The sequence below is a fragment of the Periplaneta americana genome, chromosome 4 (assembly GCF_040183065.1).
Source record: "Periplaneta americana isolate PAMFEO1 chromosome 4, P.americana_PAMFEO1_priV1, whole genome shotgun sequence".
NCBI lineage: Eukaryota > Metazoa > Arthropoda > Insecta > Blattodea > Blattidae > Periplaneta > Periplaneta americana.
The window spans coordinates 48,687,486-48,714,624 of NC_091120.1; the positions used below are offsets into that span (position 1 = coordinate 48,687,486).

The window sequence follows — 27,139 nt, forward strand, 5'->3', positions numbered from 1 at the left end:
CCTGACTAAAGATCAACTTTGATCGAAGATCGAAGAGTAAACCGAGTTCAGACACTTCTTCTATTGTATAAAACTTTTCTGCGATCAAATTACCTTGGTTCAAATGCAATCTAAGTTCACGTGAAAAGGATTTGGCAACATCTCATGAACAGGTGAAATACGTGATGCGCGGACCATGTTATACAGGTTTGTTCAGTGTTGCCAATCTAGCGATTTTAACTCTTATTCAACAACAATTTCTTTTAACTTTTATATTGCTTAAATAGGGATTTAGTGACCTTTTTAGCACCCCATAGTGACAAAATTTAATCTTTCTTTGTTGATAATGAGAAATCTAGCGACTTTACAACTACTTTTTCGCGACTTTCCGTATTACACTCTGTTGGAGACACTGTTTTTTTTTTTTGCAATGTAAATAATGGCGGACAATAAGAAGGTTGACCATTCAAGTTATCATGTTATGGTGTTTGATACTGCTAAACATAATAAAGCTTTATAAAACGACAATTTTGGTTTAGTAATACAGTTAACTGAACATTTATGAATGTACCTATCATATCCATTAATAATTAATGGTTGTTATAAACATAATATAATTATAGGTTATGTTATTTGATACTGCTGAACACGATAGAGCCTTATAAAATATAAGAATGTTTGTGTATTAAGGCAAGAAATTGAAAGAAATATATATAAATGTACCTAACATATCTATTAATATTAATAATAATGGATATTTTATTTGCACAATCTGTCACTCGCATATTTCAAACAGAAAAGAAATAACTGAACTTGGATCATCTAACCTAATCGGAGAAATTTCTTCAGTCAAAGTTGACTTTAGTTTGAGACAAATTAATCTCAGATTAGACTTTATACAACACAAAATTCCAAGTTCAGCTGAAACAAGGATCAATTTAACCTCTGATCTAAGATTAAATGGTTTATACAATCGGGCCTTAGGGAACCTACTGCATTCTTGTATTCAACTGACTGTAACCTACGCCTCCTCATAAAGTGAGACGCCTATTTGAATGCCTATAGACTTCTATCTCACTACTGCATTCATATATCCTGCTGACGGTATCCGATGCCTTCACACAAAATGGGACGCCTGTGTTATTTAGGCTGACCAGATTTTTTATGCTCCAGCAGGGGACAATTTCAAGAAAAATCACAAACGCTTATCTAGTCACTCTCCATTGAAATGTTGCAGGAAATACGTGGAATAGTAGATACAATGACAGAACTTTTCACACTAAATTTGTAGAGTACTAACTTTCTGAATTAAATGCATAAACACACTTAACTCCTATACATAATTATAGCCACTAAGAATTCAATTTCAGTACTGACACATGCATGGAAGTCTTTCCCATAATTTGTAAACAGTGAACTCTAAAACACACATTTTACAAGTATCTGTACTTGTCTGAAGAATGTATCTTTTTAGGATCTGTTCATTCCCATACAACTTCGCACTAGGTTCTTATATGAGAAATGAAGTTTTGTTTTCACTCGAAACAAAGCTTTAATTATATGTGTATCTAATGCCTACCCACTTCACTTGCGTGATTCGGGTTCTGCATATTGCGGATAGATGACAGAACTGTGACCCATTTTCAATTTGTTCACCACTTCAGCAGACGACGCTGTACATGTGTCTGTGAAGAGTTATGTCACATTTACGCCATGTGTAGGGTGAGTATATGTGTAAGTGTTCATAAAATCTCTGACTCCGCCTTCAACTTCATTCTTGAACTTTCATCAGTCCAGACTGAGTTCATTGTGGAGAATAGTCTTCCTACTGCCTGGAAGACACATGATTAATGACACAGTTTTGAGAAGATTTTGAAATGGAAAGGAATTTTTTTTTTATGTTGAAACACTTCATTACTAGGTACTGTTTTCGCTGTAAGAAAAATCGTAATGTAAACATAAGCACGTTGCTATCATACCCGTGATTGGCTCCCAGTCGAAACACTCGCATGACGCAGGAAAATATAGTTCGTATTTGGAAACCATAATCTTGTGTTATTTGACAATAAAGAATTGAATTCTAGTCGTTAAATATGATGAAACATAGAACTTCAGCCATATGTAAAAGAAAGCTACTTTTATATTTTGTTACGTACTATTAACGCGGATGAATACCAACAGTAATACCGAGGTACTCTGTTCTTGTAACAAGCTGGCGTCACGTAAGCACGTGGTACTGAAGTATGGCTTCTGCATCCTCGGTGTGTGTGGTTATTAAACATAGGAGTGGAAACCCTCTGAAAAACAAAGAGTCTTAAATGCATATAATAAGTTAAGTGAGTTTTAATTACAGTAATCAAGTAAATGTTTCCTAAGCAAACGAATGCATAGTAGTGAGGTTAGGCCTACTTGACGAGTAATGGGAAATGTTTAACATGAAACAGAATGTACAACAGTAGGCGGGAACATGTACTGAGAATCTATGGCGCCAAACAGTGGCCAATGAAGCCTCACTTCAGTCACGTGCTATTATTTACATTAGGGCTTTTCTTACAGCGAAAAGATTATACATTTAACATGTTGGTTTGTCACAAAATTTCTATTTTTTTTTAACTACTTAAAAATGGACGCTGTAGCAGTTCTAACGCTTCCATGCAATGCGAATGCTAAGATGGCCAAGGACAAAGAGTGCAGAATATCTCATACTGTGCTGGTTCATACTGAGAACCGTTCAGAAATGTGCATGAATCGCAGCAGTTTCATCACGATACTTAAATATTTAAGTGTAAAATGTTATTGAAACAAGATCAAAATTTCTGGGCACAAAATTAATTTCCGGGGACAAAAACGGGGACCGCAACTAAAATCGGGGACGTCTGGTCACCCTAGTGTTATTACCTATGGAGACTTCGTAGGAAACCTACTGCATTAACATATCCTCAAACATCGCTCTTTCTATATCTATCATACAGAGTTTTTAGCCTATCGGTTTGGTTTACCGAAGTACTGCGGCGCGGCGACAGACTGTAGATCAACGTCAATCGGTCCACATGTCTTACGATAGATCAAATCAATAACAACTCTGTACTTATGTAGACCTACCTTAATAAATAAATTTCATTTGATCATGCCTCGTACAATCTCAAGGAAGGCATCAGCTTCAATAGTGTAATCACTTTTCGCTCTAGATTTTTTGTAATGCAATAATTCCAAAGATTATTAGGCCTACACAAAATGGGAATGAAGTCTCTGAACACTTGTGTAGGACAAAGGCAATGTTGTGGAATTTTCTCCATACTTGAACCAATTCATGATGATCACGTAGTTATCACCGTTCCATGAAGTGTCCGGCTGCATAATATGCTCTTCTGTTTCTCGTTCTATTTTTGAGCTGAAAATTAGATTGTTGCACCAAAAATAGGAAAGGACAGTGATGGGAATTTTGACGGGTGAAGGTAAAGTGTTTATGATTGTAGAATGCTAGGGTAGAATTCAGTTCCGAAAGTGCAGTTGTAAAGTTGTCACTGTTATGCACACACTATCTGTTATAGAATTTTTTTAAAATGTAATAATAATAATTTCAAATAATGTTGTACAAAATGAAAATTAGTCTCTCTGTCAGTAAAATACATTTCAAGCAAACAAAATATTTTATTGAATACCGTCATAATACACTCTGTCAACAAACTGATATGAAAGACAATGATAAAAACCATTAAGTTTCAAAAATCATATTCATAAATTATTTGTATTAAAAGACAAAAAACGAAACAAAAATCAGAACTGTTGAAATAATATTAAAAACATTATTTAAAAAAAATCTCGTATACGTGGACGCGCGTCACCATCTCCAGTAGCGGGTCGGCAGCGGCGTCACAGCGTGGTGTGTGCAGCACATTCGGGTGTGTGGGCTATGGGATAATTTGCTTTCTTGAGCCTTGTCATTTATTCAGGCAGGAAACAAGCTTTCTCCTCAAATGCTTATTTTAATAACCACAATTTGTATACAACAAATAATTTTCACTTTTCTTTTCTAAAAAAAATCAAACATTTAATAATCATAATGAGACAATGTTCCATGCATACAATCACGTTTTCTAGAGGCTGAATCCGAAATGCAAGCGAATGGCTTTAAACCTGATACCAATCAGTTCGTCGCGGCCTGCTGGCGCGACAAGGAGCAAAAGATCAACTTGGACTTGACATAAATGCAGATAATAGGACCTGGGACCGTGCATTTCGGATGCAGCCGTAGTCAATAACTTATTCGTTACTACAGTTAATACAATTGGTTCTTTTTTTTTTTTTTGTTTTTACCCCTCAGATACTCTAAAATACAGTTTTAACAGGTCCCCTTTTAATCCCGAGCACACAAAAATAATAACGAATTGTTGGCATGGGTTTTAATGAGACGGTCAGTTCACATCGCCCCGGGCGGGGGTGTGATAACAGGTTGCGTGTAGTGTTTAACAACCCTTCAATATTATATCCATGGAACAGCACAACAGCTTTTATTCATTATTACAGTAGTATTATTATTTCGTAAAATTGACCTGAACTCTATGACTAGGCACACATAGTAATAACAAGAAAAAACGTCCTATGGAAAAATAGAAACTTCTGAGAAAATAATGAAACAAAAAACTCAAGAGTAGGAAATATTGGACAAACTACGATGAACGATATTATTTTCCTCGCTCACAATGAATTACAAAACTAAACATATGCACAATATCTTTGCAACGGTTCATTTTTTATTTTTATGGTATTTAAAACTGTTTTTATTTTTTTATTATTTTAAAGTACAACATATAAATTCAGAGTTCCGAGTATAAAGATGGGGGCAACAGGATTCAACATTTTCTTCTTTTTTTTTTGTCTTTGGAATGTGTCTCAGCCAAGATATCTCCATTCTAAGAAGAAGTAACAAAGAAGCACTTTGCTTAAAAACGGGAAAATCCTGCATTCACTAAATCATTCCCAGCAAGCAGTACTGAATACTCAACACATTCTATCTGTGGAAGGAACTTAACATATCTGACGTGTGAGTATCTCGACATCACCTTCTCACCTATTCCCTTCCCGTCATACTCAAGAAGAAGAATTCAATGGACACATGAGGCCTCGTCATAGAAAGTGTTGGTCGCACTTCCTCTCTCCGCCTCAAAAACCTTCAGTGTTTTGGATACTGTCCATGGTTAATGTTTCATCCATAAAAAATCTCTGTTGAGAAGAGTTTTGCTCTGTGTTCCTGCGAAAAGCTGCGTTTCACTCAGTTTTGAATAGACGAATTCTAGTTTCTTTTTTGAGGGGGAGGGGGATTTATTTATTGTTGCTTTAACTGCGAGGTCATACTGCAACTGTATGTTAAGAATTATACACTGTTAATATATTTGACTTCCAATTTGTTGCCATGTTATAACTCAAAGACCCCTGCGTTGCAAATCAGTATCTATCTTTGTTTGTAGCGGAAATAGGAACCATTCCGACATTTCCCTTATTAAATAATTATATTCCCAGTTATTTAAAATCGGGGAAACCATTCAAAATCACGATTAAATTGGCCAACTCCGGGATAAGAACCCGGATTTCCCGAATGCAAATCTAGTATTTTCCACCCAGCCACCTCGTTCGGCGAACTTCAATTTGTAAGCTAGAAAACTCCCATAAAATGGTTAATGAACAATGATTCGGAAAACTATAGGTCTCCGAAGCTATGTGCATTAAAAACACCGCCAATGGACAATACCCGAAACAACTACATTAATTTGTTATGACCAACAAAGTTCGATTACGGAAACCATTCCGAAACAGACTCAAACTATTTAATGCTACTACTTTAATTTACAGCAATTTTTCCTATGCATGCGGTAATAACAACGATTCTATTCCCCGATCCTCTTCTCAATTTTCACTTAAAGAGAGATATGGAATTAAATTTATTTTAACAAACTAAGTGAGACCAACACTTACACTGACGGAGGCCTTGGAAAAGGGGCTCCTGAGATACCTCTGACACACTAACAGAATCAACCATTGTCAATATCTTTTGAACTGCGATGGAAATTTTCTAACCAAAAACCTTACATTCACATAGCAAAAAAATAAACACTTCACAATGGTACTGGCAAATGGCAGCCAACAAACGATAATATTATTTTCAAATTACAAAGATTGTTTTCTTTGCTAAACATATACGAACAACGGTTTTTATTAAGGCTCTAGTTAGTAATTCCACTTTTTCACATACTGGTCAACATTTTTAGTACACGACACATAGTAACAACGTTGAAAATTTCCTTCGCATCATCAATAATATAATACAATAATTTTATTGTCCACTGTTCCACGATGCAACAGTGATAACTAGCTTTTACCTTTATTCACATGAGAAAATGGATTTAAAAATGCATTTAGACATCTTAAGGCTACTTGGAAAGTTGTTTGTTTTGGTTTTTAATCTTGAAAATTGTTACAGTTTCTTGAGAGGATTGTTTGTGGTGTGTAGATATATTTAGTTTGTATATATGGTCCTGCTTGTTAATTTTTTGTATTTTGAAGACTGCACGATTTGATATTCGTTTCCTGTAGATTTATGGACACTGTAGAAAATACTATGGCAAGCTCGACGTAGCAAATGACATCTGGCGATTGAGCTCACTACAAATTCACTATTTCATGCAACTGATGATCGTAACTACAGAACTGTAAAAATTTTTTAAATCCGTAATAATGTTTCCAACTCCCTATTCTAGACAGAACTATGCGTAACACTTTTTATAGCCGAACTTTTTAGAAGAGTTTGCTAGTATTAGATTCTCACAAATTCAAAGAACTTTGACTGATTTCGATTATATCGCAGGTTCGCTGATTCTGAGATCAAGATCCTGTTTAAGCAATGTTGATTTTAGAATAAGAGAACCTGCGATATGAATCGATGCCAAAACGTTACAGCCATAATGTAATTTAAACCCCCGAATTTTAAAGATAATTGGAAAACATCTAAGTCGTTAATTTCTACTAAAGAATTGAATGTTTGCAACTACACGACACGCGATACAGTCCTGTGTTACGGTCGATTTGGGAGCAAACAGTACCTACAGCAGGATGAAAGACATGTAAAGAATAGCAAGAGTGCGGGCGTGGTAACCAGCTCTCACCACAACTATTTCGACGAATTGCAAGTGTGTGCTCTGGCTACAGCGCAATGACCGGCTTGTCGCAGACAAATCAACATTTCGTTGTACGACATCAACAACAATTTCATTCAGAAATCCAATGTGAGCGTTATCTATACACGAAAGGAAAACTTTAAAACTTGTCGCAATTTTTTATTTTTAATTTAAACAGTCTCTTTCCTACAACAGTTTATAAAATAAAAATGTATCGTATGTTGGAAAGCTAGCCAGAGTACACACATGCTCCTGTAGAAATGGCGAATGGACACACATTATTACATAATAACCCACAACAAGAATTGTGTTTAGTTTTCGTACGGAGGACTGCATATCCCTGGGCGATTTCAAAACGTAATATAAATATCAAACAAGCAGGGATTTCAAACTAATTACAAAAAGAATTAACTTTGTCTTAATTACTTCTCGTTTCTACTCTGCTTTACCCTCTTGGCAGGCAAATTTAGACAAAGTTTTGTCCTCTATCTTCTATATAAAAATGAGACCCTTTCCCCCTATTTCCATTTACTTTTGTTTTAATATTTATTTTGATGCATCAGTCTTAAGTTGAGTCAAGTAGGCCAAATCTGTGCCTCAAGCTTCAAAGGGTTGAACTGTAGAGAGAGAAAAAAAACTTCATAACAATTATCAGCAATTATTACAACTATTATGTTCAGCAATGAATGTTTTTCTTGGCCAGCCTCTCGACCACCCCGTTCACCTGCCCACCCCGACAACCGAGGGGATAAGTTTAGTTAGGAGCAGAGGGTTTCCAGCACATTCATAGACCTTCCATCAGCAGCGACATTATTCTTACCACTACGGCACCAAGGTGAACTACTACAGTGCAAGCAAGCATCATCACTACAAAAGCGTCTAGACAGTGTGGTAGGATAAAAAAGCTAGAGATGTCCATCCTAGACCCGGCGCCCGCCTCGGCCGGCAGCGGGTCTGGGATCGACACACAGACAATAAATCTACTTGGGGCGCGAGCGCCCGGCTTCTACAAAGCAGCATTGTAATCATACTGAGATATGTTGCCGACGAGAGATTTATATCTTACTTCAAATACCAAACAACTACGATTTACAAATATCAACTTTACAAACTCGCTTACTTTAATTGTGTGTTTTCCACATCTCCAGTATACAAAATATTGGATAAATACTTGAGTAAACAACAGTTAAAAAATTGTCACGATGCTCAAAAGAGATTATTGGTAAAAGATGAGGGGATGTTTCAGTTAGAGGGTGAGTATGTTCAACATACCTGCGCGTCTCGGGAGAGGCACAGTTCTCAACAAAAGTGTAGCAACAAAAGGAAAGAGGAGGCCCCCTTCCCTCAGAGAGGGGCCACAGAGATCTTCAGTTCCTTGCCTCTTTTTCACACGTCCTTAATAACAAATATACTTCTATTTACTACTACTGCATGTACATCTACTGTATCCTATCGCTACAAGACTGCGGAGGGGGATAAAATCAGGACAGTACAAATCAAAGCAAGGAATGGCTAGCTTTAAGATTAATAACAAATAAGCATAAAACAAAAAGAAAAAAAAAGTAAATAATCTGGAAGTGATTCCTTCATCTGAAATTGGTAAACAACAACTTTTATATATAAAAAGCTGCCTACAAACTAAGAGGGAACTAATAACGGTACAATATTACATAATAATAAAAATTGTCATAATATTAATAACATGTGCCACAAAATGTTAACGTTTCTTTGTTTTTGGACGAAAACTTGTAGCAATATTGGATTGTGCAATTATCTTTATCTAATAGGCAAACTGTGGTGAGAAATTCTAACACCTCACTCAAGACGACTAGGACAACTAAGAGTTCACTGCCTCATACTATACACGTACCAGCTAGGCAGGCATTCACTCTTCTCCTTACCACTGCAATCTATCTACAAACTCCATTGGCACCCGACCCATACTTCTATCTCCGTTTGCCATTTTTTTTTTGTACCAAAAGTTCCATCGATAATAAAAGACAATAACAAAAACAGTCCATTAATCCATCAGTCTGAAGTATATTAGGTCATCCCCTGACAGGAATTTCACCAGACGGGGGGCTGCAACGCGGCGTGGAACTAGCGGGAAACACTTGGGTTCGCACCCCGGACACAAGACGTGCACGTTTGTACTTGCGGCTAGATAGACAATTAACATAATAAAACATTTTCAACTTCATATAAAATTACTATATTCTTTTTCCCAGTTGTTTTCTATACAAATGGAAGTGTTTCCTCCATCACTTTTCGGGTGTGTCTAGCAGGCCGACTCCCACTTAGCAGAAACAAATACCATCTTTTGAGAAGCGGCAACGGCAACGGACCTCGTAGGCCATCTCTCACATCCCACCCATTCCACTTCCGCGAGGAAGCAGTCGTAGGCCTACAGTACCTCCTCATTGAGCAGTCCCGTCCCTACAACCTCCACCCACACATCGCCTACCCTCCTACCAGTACACGAAATAACTTAATACTAGACCATCGAACAACATTCACTTGCGAAAAAATTCGTTTCTTAAGCTTTTTTTCTTGCACAGACAAATAAGAGTTTAAACAAGTTATAAGTACAGACAGTTAAGTACCTCGATGCAGCAGTACGAAACAGTTGTTTGGAAGGTATCGTACATTCATACCCCGTGCACACACCGATACCCCCTACTGTAAGCACTACTTGCATCCCCCCTCTACCCTGCAATCATCCATCGAGAGGACTAATAATAAAACCACTTGGGGTGACACACACATGCACGTACATACACACATACAAAGCACACTACAGTACCACCGACTCTACTAGTCCTTGTTACAGCATTACAGAAAGAGAAAAACAAGACCGAGCCAGCGGGCCGGGCCGGTCTCGCCAATTTGTCATTTCATAATAGTGATTTCTTAACGTTATTAAATACAATAGACAACAATACAACATGACAATATTATTCAAGCCTGATGAATTCCATAAAAATACAATTATTGGCAGAGATTTTTAAAACGTGGGAAACATGAGTGAGCTCGTTAGTTTTGTATAGGCCCACAGAAAAATACAATGTTCATATACAACATTATTTACATCATTCTGGGTGTGGCGCGGGGAGTGAGAAAGGAAAGAAGCATGATGTGTTCGTGTGCGCATCGTCAACGTCAAAAAAAGGATGGCGTGGTACTTACTATGCCTACAACTGCAACCGATTTTTAAAAAAGTCGTACAAAATAGGATTGTGCGATGAGAAGCGAAGCCCCCAAACAGCTGGCATGCTCTTACCGGGCGCAACTTTGTAACGTCGCTCAAATTTTCAACAAGGCCGAAATGAAAGAAAATGTTACATGCAATCAAATAAGCCCCCTTGTTTTCTAACATGTACCGAAAGCGTGCTTGTAGAATCGTGGCATCAAATTCACCGCAATCACTTGCCTAATTTCTACCGTTTTTTTCCTCCCTCTAACCTCGAACAATTAAGTACCTATTACACAAAAATATTATTCTCGATTTTCAAATGAGAAAAAAACGGTTTGTAATGGCGTCCTGCTACAACTATTTTAACATTGGTGTTACAATCCTTGAGTGACATCTCAAACTTGCTATATTGACTATGTCAATCGGACATTTATTTTATACAAAGATAATTCTTAAGATCTATGCCATGATACAGATGTTGGAGAGTTTCTTGCTAATCGTCGGCACAGTTCTTAAAAATCTTTGTATATTGTGTAGTATGTGACAGAAAGTTTTGGTACAGTATGTTGTGATGAAAGCAAATGTCTCGAAATTAAAGGGAGGAAAGTGACGAAGAAGTTAAAGTTATCGATATGGTGGGTTTTCGGTTATATTATAACAAGCAAAGTGAGTCATTCAATTTCGTAACCCAAACTTTTGTACTTCACAGAAGCTCGATGCGGGAGTGAGTGTCAAAAAAATTTAATGCCAGCTTAAATACGTCCGATCCTAGCTGCCAGCTGTAGGTTGGTAACAACTTCGGCCTAGACCGGACCGAAAACTGGGCAAGCAATATCTTCTTCTACATCACTGGTTGTTAACAAGATTCATCTAAATAAAGAGGGAAGAGAGTGGCCGCATTTCAAAAGAGAGCACTTCCATTGTTACAAACAAAAAAACCTTCGATACGTATATCACCTAACTTGTATTATTACAATAATAATAATATTGTATTTGTGAATGTGTTAATGAGTGATTGTTATTCTTTTAAAAGTTTCTTTATAATGTATAAATATTTTTTTTGTATTTTTCTCATTTATTAAGGTTTACAGGTAGAACTAAGATAAATACATAATATAATGCTGGTAATATAATCAATAATAATAATAACATGGTAAACGGGGAAGGCAATTCCAACGATCACAGTCTGTTATGTGGGAAGATGAAGACTCGGAAAATGTGCACATCACCTGCATCTAGTAACAACAAAAGTCTCAACACTGGTGCTCACTTTTATAACGTGGCTCGCACGTGCACGCAACGACTTGGTGTTTGTTCATTTGTTGATTATATATCAATAATTATATTTACTTTCATAATAATTAAAAAATTGGGTGTCTCTAAGCTGGCTCGTCAGACTCGCTTATTCAATCAAAACTACAACAACATGAGCAAACGCAGTTTTAATTCGAATTATGCGGCAAAACAGAGTATTTCTGCAGCAATAAGATCAACAAGTGTTGTGTTGCAAGACGGAACGTACTGCACGGGTCTCTACTGACGTCAGGATCTCTTTAATTCAATTCATAATAAAATAATGGAACGCCATCCCTCATTGGTATCATATATATTATATATAGGTGGACAATAAACACGTTACGAAAAACTGCAGTAGTACTTTTTACACAGAAGCGCAAGTTGTATGTAACAAACTATACAAGACATTCAAGTCGTCCATGTAGTTCTTACTTTGCGTTACAAAAGCAGGAGAAGGCTATGTTATGTTATGTAATCCATTTTTACTTAACACCCACTGGATTAATGTTCCCTAGAGTAATTGACTTGATTGACATCGATCAGTAGAACAGAGTTGCTATAGTTAGTACAAAGTTTAGATCCCAATGGAAAATACGGAAGCCACTCGTCTCCCCCCGATCCGGAGGGGGCGGGATGGCTACACGTCAGAGCAAATACTGTTCTAGGATTGTTATAGTTCACAGGGACAGGAAAGGCTAAGCTGGAGAAAAAGAGCGGTCAGGGTAGTTGTTTAGTCTGTACGAATGGTACATGGTGTTGTATGTAGCCAATAACACAGTCCGTATTTTTTTTTTGTAATTTTTTACAAAAAGTTTTTTTAGTAACGAGAAGTTGTAGTTTCTCTAAAAAGGGAACAAGAGTATCTTCTAAAAAACACCTCCTCTTTCACGAATCAGTCTTTCCCATTTACCTACCTAGGAGACATGTATTTTGTATAATATATATGTTAACACTCCACAAAATTTTGTACTGAAGAACATGGCCCAAACAACGACGAAGATTCTAAGACCTAGTTGGAGTATGTTATATATCTCAGCGATCGAAGCTTCCCTCAACTCCCTGGCGGGAGTCAGTCAGTCGGTCTAGCAGAAGCTTATACAAGTGAAGAAACAGCCATGCGCCCACGCTGTCCTATCAAGTCTTTCTACTAATAGGTATCTATACAAAACTTGTGCCCAGGGTCAGGAAGATTATTCAAACCAAACGATTTTTCCCCTGAAAGGAAAATTAAACCGGCTCCTCTTAACGGAACCTTCCTTTTCTGTGTTCACTTTAGAAAAAAATAAACATATAAAAGTTCGGAGTAGGAAATGCTATCACCAATACCGAGGGCCACGGGCCACTAAACTCAAACACGGCCCCTGATATGTAGGAAATTATACACAAATTCGGTGTAGGAGAGCTCGCACTGGCTCAGCTCTGCATAGCGGAGGATGTATGTCCCATACCCCCATCTCACCGAATGATCACAATGCCAAGCAAGATTGTACACAGCCACTTCTACAATAAAAAAAAGTCTTTATTAAATTGTTCGGGGCCCCGTTCCAGAAACCGACAAACTGTGTACCTGAGTTTCGCGTTAGACATAATCAAACCTTGAGCACTGTGGGTACACGGCCTCCGTTATGCAGCTCGGCACGTTATCTTCCTAACCCTTAATATTTCATATTACAAGCAAGCAGTATGTCCACCCTTCTGTTCGGTAACATGACTTTCCTTTGTGATCTGCACGCAGGAAGGATGCTAAAAAAGATGAACGATGGAAGAAAGATGATAGGCACCGGGCATGCGCGGTAACACAAAAAAAAAGTGTTTGAAAAACTCAAGGAAACAAACTCTTATTTAAAAAAGCATATTACAACAAAAATAACACAAACAAAAACTGTGTATACAACACATTCATTTAAGAGCTCTTTAAAAATCAACAAAATATTCAAAAACTCTTCTCGATTGGGGCACTTTTTAAGTTACATATGTATTTTTAAAGTCTCTCTCTCCACATATTTGACAAAAGGAAATGCGCGCGTATTGCATTTGAAAATATGACTCGTAGTCACACATCTTAAACTCATGCGCGACAAATCAACAAGACCAATATAAAATTAAAATATAATTACATCGGATCCCTCTAGTGCCCCAATCTCATACAATCGAATTGAAAATGAAGAAAACAAACAAAATAAATTAGGATTGGATAAATATTGCCAAGCATAAAAACACAAAGAGATGGCTATCTGTTCCAATCGAGACTGGAGCAAACAACAACCAATGGCACAGATCTCGTGAAGGACAACATAAAATAACACATGTTAGTAATCAAGGCAACAGAGAGATTCTGGCATGCTAAGAAAACACATTGTGATGCTAATTTGTCAGACTACTCGATACAAAATGGATTATTAGTCAACAGAGAAAAATATAACGCGATGCTTAAAAAAAGAGTTTACAAGAAAACACCCGTAGCGAAAATTACTAAGCCTGTACAACTGAACCAAAATCATTTCTCTTGGCTTGAGTACCAACAACTTCTGTAATACTTAAAAATAAAAAAGAAAAAAAAAAACATGCTGGCGTCCATACAATCTGCCACTCTCTCGATTTCATGTATTAATAATAATAATGATAATAATTATAATAATAATAACTTGAAATGTAAATTTCAGACTCAGTAACAAACAAAAAAAAAAGTATGCTCATCTTCTCAACAGAAGGAAGCGTGTCCGTATCTTAAATTAGGCAGCATTTATATAAAACACAGGGATATCGAAAAATGCTAGTGGTATCCAAGCAAGCATTTTCCGCCCTTTACATACCTTACCAAAACTTAAATAGGTAATAACAAAACTGGAAAATAATATAATAATAATAATAATAATAATAAACATAGTGTATATGATATAATTCTAATGGTCATGATCAGTGCCCGTCCTGCAGCCATGTCTATCTATTGTTAACACTTTCCGAGTGACTAGGATGCGTTTGATCTCAGAACGTTTTTCGTTCGAGGACAGGATAACAAAGGAAAGCCACTGCTGCCGCCAGACAAGTCGGCGGCAGTCATCTTCTCTTCTCAGATTGGAGGTGTATGAAATCTTTGGGATTCCTTGTATATAAAAGAGTTCTTGTTTTCGTACCGTATTAATTACTTCTACCTAACTACAAGTACAATGTCACAAAACAGCACAAAAAACACGCATAGTAAAATAGAGCTTATTATGAAACAGGTGCATAAATTTCAGAACTACACAACATGGCCCAGGCACCATTATGTTTTTTTAATGTTGTAAATTCCCTGTTTAGTGGTTTGATAGATCAAGTATTGGTCAAAACAACGCTAGTAAGTTCTTTTGTTTTTTATGAATTAATACTAAAGAACATGGCCAACCACAGTAGTTTACGGTACCAAACTTCTTCCACAGTATTTAGAACATCTTTTCATGCAACTGAGTTACCTCACGAGATTCAACATGATGAATACAATACAAAACTATTTCTATCGCATTTATAATTATTATCAAGGGAAGAAATCAGCTATTAGAAGATTATACACAACAACAGCATTTTTAACTTCGCACACCACTCCTCCAAAAATGCACAACAAATAGTGTTGGGAATGGTTGCTTCATCTGTCTCAGAGTCTATTAAGTAAACAATGCATCGTAATCAGTCTGTTTCCTAAGAGAGATCCTAGCATCTGCCGCTGTATCTTGCTTGTCCTCAACACCAGACACGTTTCGGCTCCAAGTGGAAAGTTAGGAGGAGAGGGGATATGTCTTCATTAATTACAACAACAATAATAATAATAATAGTAATAATAATAATAACATGCACCCTCCCGCTCGCCAAACCTCGAGGGCCCTCGCACTGGACGCGGGGGACGAGGTCTGCCGGGGGGCGGGGCGGTAATGGAAAACAACGTGTTTGTTCTCGTGCAGGAGAGGGCAGTGGCAATGATTGCAGATAACAAGAATGTGTGTATGCTTTGATTTCCCATTCATCATCAGTGATCACTGTCTTACAGCCTTTCATTTCTGGCACATGGAAAAGCAAATACCTTGGAATTCTTCAATCGTGACGAAATGAGCAGAACAGTTACCTCCCTCGCCCCTTTACAAGCCGATGGGGGGTACCTGGACGTAGCGGTAGATGTAGAGGCGATAGTCCTTGCTCGCCAACACCACAGAGCCGTCGTCCATGAGGGCAACGTCGAAACACTGTGCGTGCTTCACCTTCGACTCCAGGGCGGATACGAGCTGGCCGTCCTGCGTGAAGATGGTCAGGTTGAAGTTGTTGTGATTGTCGGCAATGAGGATCTCGCCGGCGGTGTTGATGCCGACGCCGATCGGGTAGTTGGTGATGCCCTCGCCTCCGATCTGTCGCAGATACATGCCCTCGTAGTTGAACACCTTGACGCAGTGGGCCCGGTTGTCGCTGATGAATATCTCCTGCTTGTCGTTCACTACGACGCCGTTCGGGAACTCGAGGTGCTTGGAGCAGCCGAATTTCTGGAGCACATTGCCAGACTGGTCAAATATGATGACGCGCATCACCTTACATTCCACCACGACCACGCGGCCCTTGTTGTCCACGGTGACTCCGCGGGGGTGCTGCAGGATGTTGGCCCCGAACTTCCGCACGAACTGGCCGTACTGGTTGTAGATCTGGATCTGGTGCGTGGGGGAGCGCTCGGTCACGATGATGTCGCCCGATGTGCGCACTACGGCCACGCGATTGGGGTACAGCAGTTGGCCGTCCCGCTTGCCGCACTCGCCGAACTGGAACTTGAAGCGACCCTCCTTGTCGAATATCTGGATGCGGTGGTTGTTGGTGTCGGCCACGATGATATCATTCTGGGCGTTGACGGCCACGCCGCTCGGCTCCGTGAATTGCCCTTCCATAACACCGAACTCCCCGAACTTGCAGTGGTATATCATCTTCTGGCGTTTGATCTGCGATTTCGGGGGAAAGATGGCCGTCGACATGAGTTTGGAGGTGAGGTCGAGCATGGAGTCTCCGGCGCCTCCGGAGGACAGGGAGTAATGGTCCCCGCCGCCGTTCTGGAAGATGCTGTCGCTGCCACCGTTTGACCACTTCTCGTAAGGATTCATGCCGTTCAGGTTCAGATCACTGATCGTCGTGGAGAACGGTCCTAAGCTGTTGGCACTACTGAACCGTTTTGAGATTATGTTCGACTCGAACGGCGAGGACGAGGAACTGGACGTAGACACGAGGCCATTGGAATAAGGTCTGTCCAACACACCGTTAAGTCCACCCCCGTTCAGAGTGCTCCCGTTTAAGCTGCCACCACTTCCGCCCCCGCCTCCATTGATGGTGCCGTGCATGCCTGCTCCATTCATACTACTGGAATTGCCGTTCAGAGTCGTGCCTCCGTTTAGATGCACCGTGCCGTTCACAGGTCGGGCTATGGGTGGCTGCTTGCTAGGCCCCACAGGCAACTCCGAGCTGGACCGAACGTATCCAAACGTGTTACGCACTCCAACCTGTATTGCCTGGTAATTCGACACGAACTCCAAGTCGCAGCCGTTCTGCAAGCTCACTTCAGGGTTGTAAGTCATAAAGGCCTGGAACTTAGTATCAAAAACTCGCTTGAACATCAGGGCTTCTGCCATCGTGGCGTGCTTGGTGATGCGGTCCACGAAGTCGCAAGTACTGTATATCTTCTCTATGGTTTCCTGCGCCTTCTGTCCCAGCACGTTCAGAGACATCTGCTTGGCAGAGAACACGCTCTCCAGCTCCTTGAGGAGTTCTTGCTTGCGCTCCTCTATCATTGAGCGGTAGAACTGAAACGTGTCGTTAATCTCGTTCTGCGCCTTGTGATACTGCACTTGCAGACGACTCGACGTGTGCTCCAGGTTCTTGAGCGTGTTGCGGATGTCCGTGGCCTTGCCCTTGCTCTCCTGCATGGTCTGCGTCATCAGTTCCAGCTGCTTGGGGCCGATCTCGCTCAGGTGCTCGTAATCGTGCAGTCCGCTGGGGTGCTCTATGAGCGTGCATTCCTTGCAAATGGGTCCATTGCACGTGCGGCAGAAGTACTTGAGAGGTTCTGTCTTGTGTCGCATGCAAGAGACGGGCTTGTCGGCACTGTTTCCTCCACCTCCTCCAGACGGGATGATCCCGTTCTTCAGATCCTCCTTGCTTCCGCCGTTCTGCTGCAGCTCTCCCAAACTCAAAACTCTGTGACCTTCGAAACAGTGCATAAACTGGTGCGCCATCATGCAATTGGGACACAAGAAATTGTCACAGTCCAAGCAACGTGCAACGGCGTCCGATTCCCTACTCTTGCAGCCGGTGCAGTGAGGAAGATTTGATGATAACGGTACGTTGAATCCTTCGTTAGGTACCAACGGTTCAATATTATTCTTTGAGTTAAAGTCTGGAATCAGTGCTGATATTCCTTGAGAAGTGAGGATGCAATCTTGCTGACACAAGGAGCAAGTTAACTTGTCGGGGTGCTCTTGATTCTTTTCCAGACAAGGGTGACAAAACGTGTGGAAACAGGGTAATACTTTGAGGTTGGTGAATGTTTCATTGCATAGTCCGCACTTGGTACTAATACCACCCACACAAACAGGGGTTATTGTCGTGGACCCACTGCTGCCAACTACGCTTCCACTGTTAGAACTGCTGCTGCTACTGCTGCAAGATACACTTGTAATGGATACAGCTGGTGAAGATCCGCTCAGAGTCACGGGTGAATCCACAACGGGCGATAGTGAACGAAGTTCAGTTTGGTCAACCAATGATCCAACAGAATTGGCTCCAGGCAATGAATCTAATGATGGAGTTGGTGAAGCCATCTTCAATCAAACGTCATGCCTGTGAACATAAAAAAAAAAGGTTTCGTCACAAACATGTAAATAAAATGGTGTTATTTGACAACATATATGAAAGACAAACGTATAAAAAACAAAAGTAATAAACGGTAACATTAAAAATGCTACATAGCTTTTCATATATTTGTAAGTAATATTTGTAAATAATGCTGAAAGGAATTGTATGTATGTATGTGTGTATGTATGTATGTATATTTAAATTTTAAATCAGTGGCGAGACACCCCATGAAGGCCTAGGCGGATCATCCAATTGCTGGCTTCAAATCCACATCCCACAGCAGAAGCACATATGCATTTGTATTTGTATTATGGGAAGAACAGTAAGTCCACACCTGTGGAGTAACGGTTAGCGCGTCTGGCCCGGGTTCGAATCCCGGTCGGGGTAAGTTACCTGGTTGAGGTTTTTTCCGGGGTTTTCTCTCAAACCAATATGAACAAATGCTGGGTAACTATTGGTGCTGGACCCCGGACTTATTTCACCAGCATTATCTCATTCAACTCATTCAAACGTAAATAATCTACTTAAAAATAGAAAGAATATGTTAGCACATACCCAAAAATATTGTTTTTATTTGTATAAATAGTAAGGAAAATGTATGCTAAATATAATCTGCTGTACTTGTACCATTTATTCCTCTAACGCCCGAACAGTAAACTCACCCTGATTTGCTCTAAGACATTCACGTTAATCTTTTAGCTCTTCTGAAATATTCCTCTGAAAAAACTCTACATTTGAGAGCTATTTAAGTAAGAAATAATTACTCATCCCCAACATATGTTTTTGAGAAGATGCAATCCGTGAGAATTGGTGAACTTCCAGGAATTTACTTTTTGGATAATTTTGTATAAGTAACTACACTTTATTCTGGAGAAAGATATCTGATATTTCATGTGCACAATTTGAGATGAATTCATTCTAGAGTAGTAAATATTAAGAAAAATTCCGATTAATAAGAAAGAAAAAACCTACACAAATCAACCAGACAGAAATCGGCGTTTGGGTAGTACAATCTTGACTTTTTAGGAATCGATTATTTGCGGAATAAAATATTTTCTCGAAACTAATTTTATGTTAAAATATTTCGGAAGTATATAAAAAAATATGCAATCATGGAATATTTCATGTGCACAATTTGAGACGAATTCGTTCGAGAGTAATGAATATTAAGAAAAATTACGATTAATAAGAAAGAAAAAAGCTAGACAAATCAACCAGGAAAAAAGCGGCGTTTGGGTAGTACAATCTTGCGTTTTTATGAATCGATTGTTTGCAGAATAAAATATTTTCTCGAAACTATTTTATGTTAAAAAATTCCGGAAGTGTATGAAAAAAATATGCATCTATGGATGGAGTGTTCTTCCTTGTTACTCATGAATGGATAGACTAACATATTTTGTATCGATATTAAGATCATCCATTTCTTGGCTGGATCCATTTCTCTTTCACATTGGTTTTTAATTCTATTTTTGTGCAACCGTAGTAGTTTTTCCCCTCTACAGTTCACTTTGCTGCACTGAAATTTCTCATTTAATGCGGACGAGACTAAGAGACCGCATTTAATTACACAACTCTTGCCTCAAAACAGCAAGACATTTATCAATGGAATACGAGGCCAAAACAATGTGGCTCTTAAGAAGAGAAGGTGAGGGCATGCTGCATCTTCAAAAAGTTTCTTTTCGGGTTGGATGCATCGATTTACAAGAAGAATGGAAACAATACAACCACAACTTGGAGGTGTGGGGATGCTGCGGCAACATTAAGCGTCAGCCGGATAGCGGAGCGTGTTGCATCTCAATTTCCTCTCGCTTAACAACAGGTGTCCCTGAAAGCGCTTCTTTTCTCAATTTCAACTTCTAGATGCAGGCACTGAATAGCGACGTGGCGTTAAAAGTGACTTCAGCAACTAACAACTCGGAAAAGCTTCATGCTTAATTGTTTTTGACAAGCTGACGATGGGTTCGAATCCTATAAAAGAGAATATATGCATATTTCGTCAGTGTGATGCCATGTGTTCTGGAGTACTGAGTCCTGCTCACTCCACGTTCCTGGAGTTTCTAGAAGACTAAACAGACACTGGACAGACTATCTGTACCGTAAATAAAATAATCATATCATTATTATGGCAGTAAATGAAGGTCTACAATGTATTATAATGTTTTTCCCCAATTCTACAATAATTCTGCATTATTGTACTGACAACTGGCACTAATATTAACTTCAACATTATATTCTAGCATCCATTATCTATTCTTCTTTCTTTCGTTTGTCTTCCTTTCCACTGTTATGAAGTATATGTATGTATGTATGGATGTGTGTGCAGGTGAACCTAATTAAGGTCACTAATTTTAGGAGATTATTCTTTGAGATATTTCAAACAAAAAAGCATAATACAATTTTGTTCCTTTTTGCTTCCATTTCGAGATAAAAATGGTTTTAAATTAAACATTTCACAGCGTGTTTCGGGAAAGCCATTTGACTTAATTCCCAATAAGCTCAGTCATTAATTCCCCATATGCTCAGTCAATTTAAGAGAGCAGTGTATTATGATGATAAAATGATTGAAATAATTTTAGTTTTATCCTTTAATTGTGTAGAATTTGATTCGAACAAGTGTAACTTTTCATTCTACAAATGAATTTTACTATGTTACAATGAAATATTAATTAAAAATATGAGGAACACTCGAGGTAGTTCATGGACCTTAGCTAAAGTGATGTGTTCATAGGAATGTTTAGACTGCCTGAGAGTGTTTGATCTGCGGTAATTCCTTTCATACTTTTAAATTTCGAACTTCGATTCCAAGAGAATCTAAAAGATTCTAGTTGATACTATATTTTTGATACAAAATCCATAGAAACATCATAACATGAACTAGAATGTTTCACAGCAGTAGCTATAAGCTCGAATCATGCAGTAGGTAATCATTCACGGTTCGAATCTCAAGCTTGTAACGACAAAAATGAAAGATAGCGACAAAAGAATTGTATATAATATGTTCTTTCAAGCAGAATATGTCGACATGGTCCAACTTCATGCGAGCTGTCGTCGATCTTGAATGTCTTAGACCATATGAAGGATTCAGAGCTATAGTGGGCCAAGCGCCATTTATTAAAAACGGAGAAAGCAAGGGTTAAAGTTAAATGAGTACCATAGTTTAACAAAGATTGACATATCATTTAGTTTGAATGTGTATACTTTATATTACTAGCTATATGTTTCCATTGAATTATGGTGACTATTACACTCTTACTACGTCATACTACTTTTGTCCAATAAAATGGTACGAAAGGACGTATTTCAACCAATCATGGCTGCTTATCGCACAATTTTATCGCGTCCCTAGCATTTGTTTAATTTTATCGCGTCCCTAGCATTTGTTTAATTTTATCGCGTCCCTAGCATGTTTGCCAACATTTGAAACTGCGCTGGTCTGGACGTCAAAAATATATATAAAATTACAAACCACTCCAGTCGATGCACAGCAATTTCAAATATGACTCGCATTGGCATTCAAGAACAAGAATTAATAAAAATCACTGATCATACCTATGCATCTTCTGAAATCCGATTTACAAATAAATGAAGAGCACCATTCGGAAATCCTGAATAAGTTGAATACACCATGTAGACCTAAATCAACGAGTTCCACTTCTATTATGCACACGTCCAATATAACGTCAATTGAACCACCAACCACATTCAAATTTGAAAATTGTACATTCAATAATTATTCCTTTTAAAATTATTCATTTTAATTTTTTATGTCATCATCGTTAATTAAAACTTTTCTAACACTTGTGTATATTAGTTAGGTTATGTTATAGCTTCTGCTCTGAGAGGATAAAAAGAACTTCTGCTATATGATATTATGGATAATCACGTATCAAAGATTGTTTAATATTAAGATTTATTGAATAGTAATCATTACAGTGTCTGTATAAAGACACTACTGCCATCTAGCATGCATCTAACATAATATTTGTAATGTTGAGATGGTACAATAATACATTTGAAGACAGTTGTATTTTCGTAAGTCAATATTTTATTGTATTGGAGTACTTCGTTACTTCTAATCTTTATATACTTTCTTCTAATCGTGTAATAGTCAATTAAATCCCACTCGAGTTTTGATTTTCTCTAGATAAATCAAAACGTCTAGTGAGATAACTGTTGATAACTTCACTTTAACCTTTGTTTTCTACGGTTTTAGTAAATGGGGTCTGGCCGACTATGGTTATGAACCCTTCATATGGTCTGTTAGTCTGAATCCAACTTATTTTTAGTCTGTCTAGGTTGTGTTGTTGTCATAGTAGTGTCACTAGGAGTGACATATTCAGAATATATTAAAATAAATTAATAAACTGTGTTAAAGTCTGCGTTGTCTGTGCTTTAAAGATCTTTCTTACTTGGTCTATTTCCGTTTTTTATTCCTGATGAAAAAATAATAATTTGCGAGCCTGAAGATAACTTGCGTATTAAGAAATGATATCGCAACAGTACGAAGTGTGAATGACTCTATAGGAAACACAGACACAGATTGGCCATTGCCATATTAGGAAATGACAATATAAAACGAGAACAATCACTACAGCCTCCACTGTCGAAAATACATTTATTTTTGGTAATGACCGCTAGATGGAATACAGTTGCAAGCTATTACCACAGTCTAGCATATACTGTCACGAAGCTCAATATGTAGGAAATATGCATCCATAAATAGTTGCTCACCACTAGGATCGCTAATATCGCCTCATTATAGACAATGCGAAATAGTACCGGCACAGTCTATTGTTTCTAGCACCCTCACAACTCAAGCTTCGTGACTGTATATAGTAGACTGTGCTATTAATCCATGCAATTCGATAAGGGTTATATAACGAGACCTCTTTTGCAGTCGCTAGATGACAGCATAGTGAAATTTATAAAAGTGGTTGTCTTGAAAGTCCATTAGGCTGATCAATCTGTTTTATTTGTGGTCAGAGACACTATCCAACGCGACTAGTAGAAATAAAATAACATAACAGGCTGACTTCACATTTACCATAGAAATATCACATGAAGGCTAAAATTCGTAATCTACACGTGACGATGTCGGCAGACGTTTTACTTATTCCTGATTCCGCCTGCCTGGATAAAAATAGGTCCAACAGTTGGACATCAGCCTATGCCATTAGTTTTAGTAAATGGTGTAAATATGGAATGAGGAAAAAGAGAGAATGTAAGTGATGAAATTAAATTCAGGATCAAATATTCCTGTAATCAATCTTAAGGAAAGTAGTGCATGCCTATCTCCACACGCTCACTCTCAAATAATGTTCAAGCAATCGTGAATATTGAAGTTTCGTGTACGACTTTAATCTGTTGCCTCATTTTAACATCAATTGCCCGGGAGACCTGTACAATGACACGATGAGTGTGATTACCCCTGCTTTGTTCAGGGCCCAAGCACCGGAGTGCAACAGCCAATCACAAGCGCAGACCAAGCCGTTTTATAGCACAACACATCGATACCCAATGTGACGTCAGAACCTGTTGCCAGGGTGACGGAGGGCGGGAGAGTTTGTTTTGCACCCCATGTTCGGTGCCTGCGCACCCAGCTACCAGTCACCCTGGACGCCCACACGCTTCCTGGTCCGACCAAACGCCACCCTCCGATATTGAGTTGTTTATTTCTTTTTTATCCTCGCCAGGGCTCAGCCCAACCCCCGGGGTAGAGTGTCACTGCTGCCATCCCGACTACCTGCATGTGGTCCCATTTGTTGAATCACTTTTCCTCTGTTTCATAAGCATGTTTCTTCATGCGGATAATCCGACAGGTGAACTAGCAAATCTACAGGCTCCAGCCCTCAAGGCTGAAAAATAACGTTATGTCTAAACGCGGAAGTGTGACAGACTAATAGCTATAACAGACACTGAAACCATGAAGTCCTCCATGTCTTGTAATAATTTATATTTAACTCACACATGTAATTTATACATTTATACATTTTACACTTTCCTCTACACTACTAAGCCATGTGTTCGTAACAGGACAGCTGTACTATGTTTTCAAATCACAGAACTTAGTCACGTTCGAGCCATCGGTGTATCTCAGACGTTACTGCGTTTGGCTACTGATCCGGAGTTGTGTTTGGGTGAGAAATGGAATCTCACTCGCGCTCATTACTTGGTTCTTTTCCGAGGTTTTCTCCAACTGTAAGGCGAAACATCGGACTTACCTCTCCAAATCCTACACCTATATTAAGTATTAAATTACATAATTCTGATTGTTGTCTTATACAGTGTAAAAGAGTCCTCTAAAGTTAAGTATTTAGGCATAATTTTCGATAATCATTTAAAATGGAACCAACACATTAATTACCTTTGTAATAAATTACGTAAAATAGTATATTATTTCGTTTTATTGAGAAATTACTTGTTAATAAGTTTATTACGTACAATATATTTAACTTTATTTCAATCGGTAATTATGTATGGAATTATAGGATGGGGTAGCTCATTTAAATCCAATTTTAATCCACTTTATTTATTACAGAAGAAAATAGTTAAAATATGTCTTCATAAACCTATTGATTTTCCATCTCAAAATTTGTTTCTAGACTTTAATGTACTTAACGTAAGACAAATTTATTATATTGTATTAATAAAATTCATACATAAAAATCGAAATAATTTTGAATTGTATTCTCATAGTTATGAAACAAAATGTATGAATTCTTTAAGATTGTTTGAACCAAAGTGCAACACTGTTACAGTATTTAATCATAGTAGTAATTTAGGCCCAAGAATATATAACAAATTTATATTTAAATATCCTAATCTTGTCAATTCTAATAGTTCTAGTATTAAATTTAAAAAGTTATGTATGGATTTTATAAAAATTGAAAAATTGTAAATTTAGATTTATATACTATAATTGCAGAGTAGACATAAGACAAATTGTATTGTATAATTATTCATTTCAATTCAGGAATCCGCCCCTGAGCACGAGTTCTACTCTTTCAGGGGCGAGCTAAAGTTTTTCTGTATATATTAGGTCTATATTTTATGTTACAATTATTAGCAAAATAATAAATAAATAAATGCAATCAAACACAAATTTCATCGTCGCTAAATAACCTAGCAGTTGGTACAGCGTTGTTAAATAACTGATTTAAATAAAATAAATAAAAACACAATGTCATCCCTTGCCAACAAGCACTGAAACAATCTTCAGCAGTCAGTGCAATTACAACAGTTTAAAACTAAGAGGTAGACAGGTCATCGGCGTGGTCTAGGGGTAGTGAAGGGCATGTAATCCCGATGCTGTTCTAATACCGCGCTCCACCTTCAAAATGGAATTTATAAGCAGAAACATTACTGAAAAAAGATTTTCAACGCATGCTACAGCTAACAAGCATCTCCGACACACACAAAGCCATGTGTGGTTATATTTTCTATTTTTATTTAGGTACTAGTATCTATTTATTGGACGGGTTTTAATTATATCAAATGTCATCCGGGAAACATTCACATGAAAAATCACGATTTTAGTCGAATATGGAAGAAATAAAACGGCAATTTAGGCCTATTCGAAATAAGCTTTCCATTTCTTCTCGTCTTTATGTTTCTATTAATGTATAATTCAGAGAAACATATTTTTCATTCAAAATCTCAGAGCGAATTGCTGAAGTAGTAGAGTTATTACTTATTACTCATTTAATATACGAGTGCATTTTTCTACGGGGGGCGCCAGCAGTGTGTTTTTACGGCAAACAAATGCCGTCATGCAGAGGGATGTGTTAGTTCCAAGTACGTCCGTCGGCACAGATACGTATATCAAGTGAGTATATATCAAGGCAAAGTGATATTTGCTCTATACGACGCTGTAAGGTCAAAGAAGATTAAACAGACGAAAATAGTAATGGAAAAAATTAAAACTGCGTTTTATTCGAATTAAGCTTTCCCTTTCTTCCCGTCTTTATGTTTCTGTCAATGTATAATTCAGATAAGTGTTTTTTTTTTTCATTCAAAAAGTCAGAGCAACTCGTTGAAGTAATAGAATTAACAATAACAAGGTAGCAATAATTTTTTTGCAGATCAGTCGACACCAGAATAGTAGTAGTAGGCTACCTTTCTCTATACGATGTTGTAAGGTCAAAGAAGATTAAATTGTGACGTCTACAAGTGTGATTTTTTAAGTGAAATCATTTGTGTGAATAATCGTGGGATGCTTGTAAACAGAATAAAGCTGATCTGCAAGCATCTAGCCGAGTAGAATTATTCGACGTACCTTTCACAATAATGTTTCAGCAGATAATATACTCTCTATAGTATAAATGATAGCATTCGACCACCTTCTATTAACTGTTTTCATTGGTTAGCAACGAACGATTCTCAAATGTTTTTTTTTTAATTTACAATTCTTAATGACCTGTACTTTATCTCTATCCATAACAATAAAATCTATTTACGGACGAATGTGGTAATGTAACAACAATTATTGAAGGGACATACTCGTAGGTGTCAGGAGCATGTGAGAATATCGCGAAGGAGCTCTAATAAAATAATAATTTTTCGATAAAATTTCCAAGTGGGGGAGAAGACTTAATTTAACTTGAATAAATTCCTAGCAACTGCAATGTTAACCAACCATCTGGTGTTG

At 38.0% G+C, this 27,139-nt stretch overlaps 1 protein-coding gene across 6 annotated transcripts in view; it reads right to left on the reverse strand.

The window, feature by feature from the left end:
• Window positions 1–3,945: 3,945 nt before the first annotated feature.
• Window positions 3,946–27,139, reverse strand: part of brat (brain tumor) — a 718,927-nt gene continuing 695,733 nt past the window's right edge. For all 6 annotated transcript variants that reach the window (XM_069823300.1, XM_069823297.1, XM_069823298.1 and 3 more), the window contains one exon: window positions 3,946–18,477. In XM_069823300.1, coding sequence (XP_069679401.1) covers window positions 15,750–18,458 — 2,709 coding nt within the window. In that variant the 5' untranslated portion in view covers window positions 18,459–18,477 and the 3' untranslated portion in view covers window positions 3,946–15,749. The remainder of the gene's footprint in view (window positions 18,478–27,139) is intronic.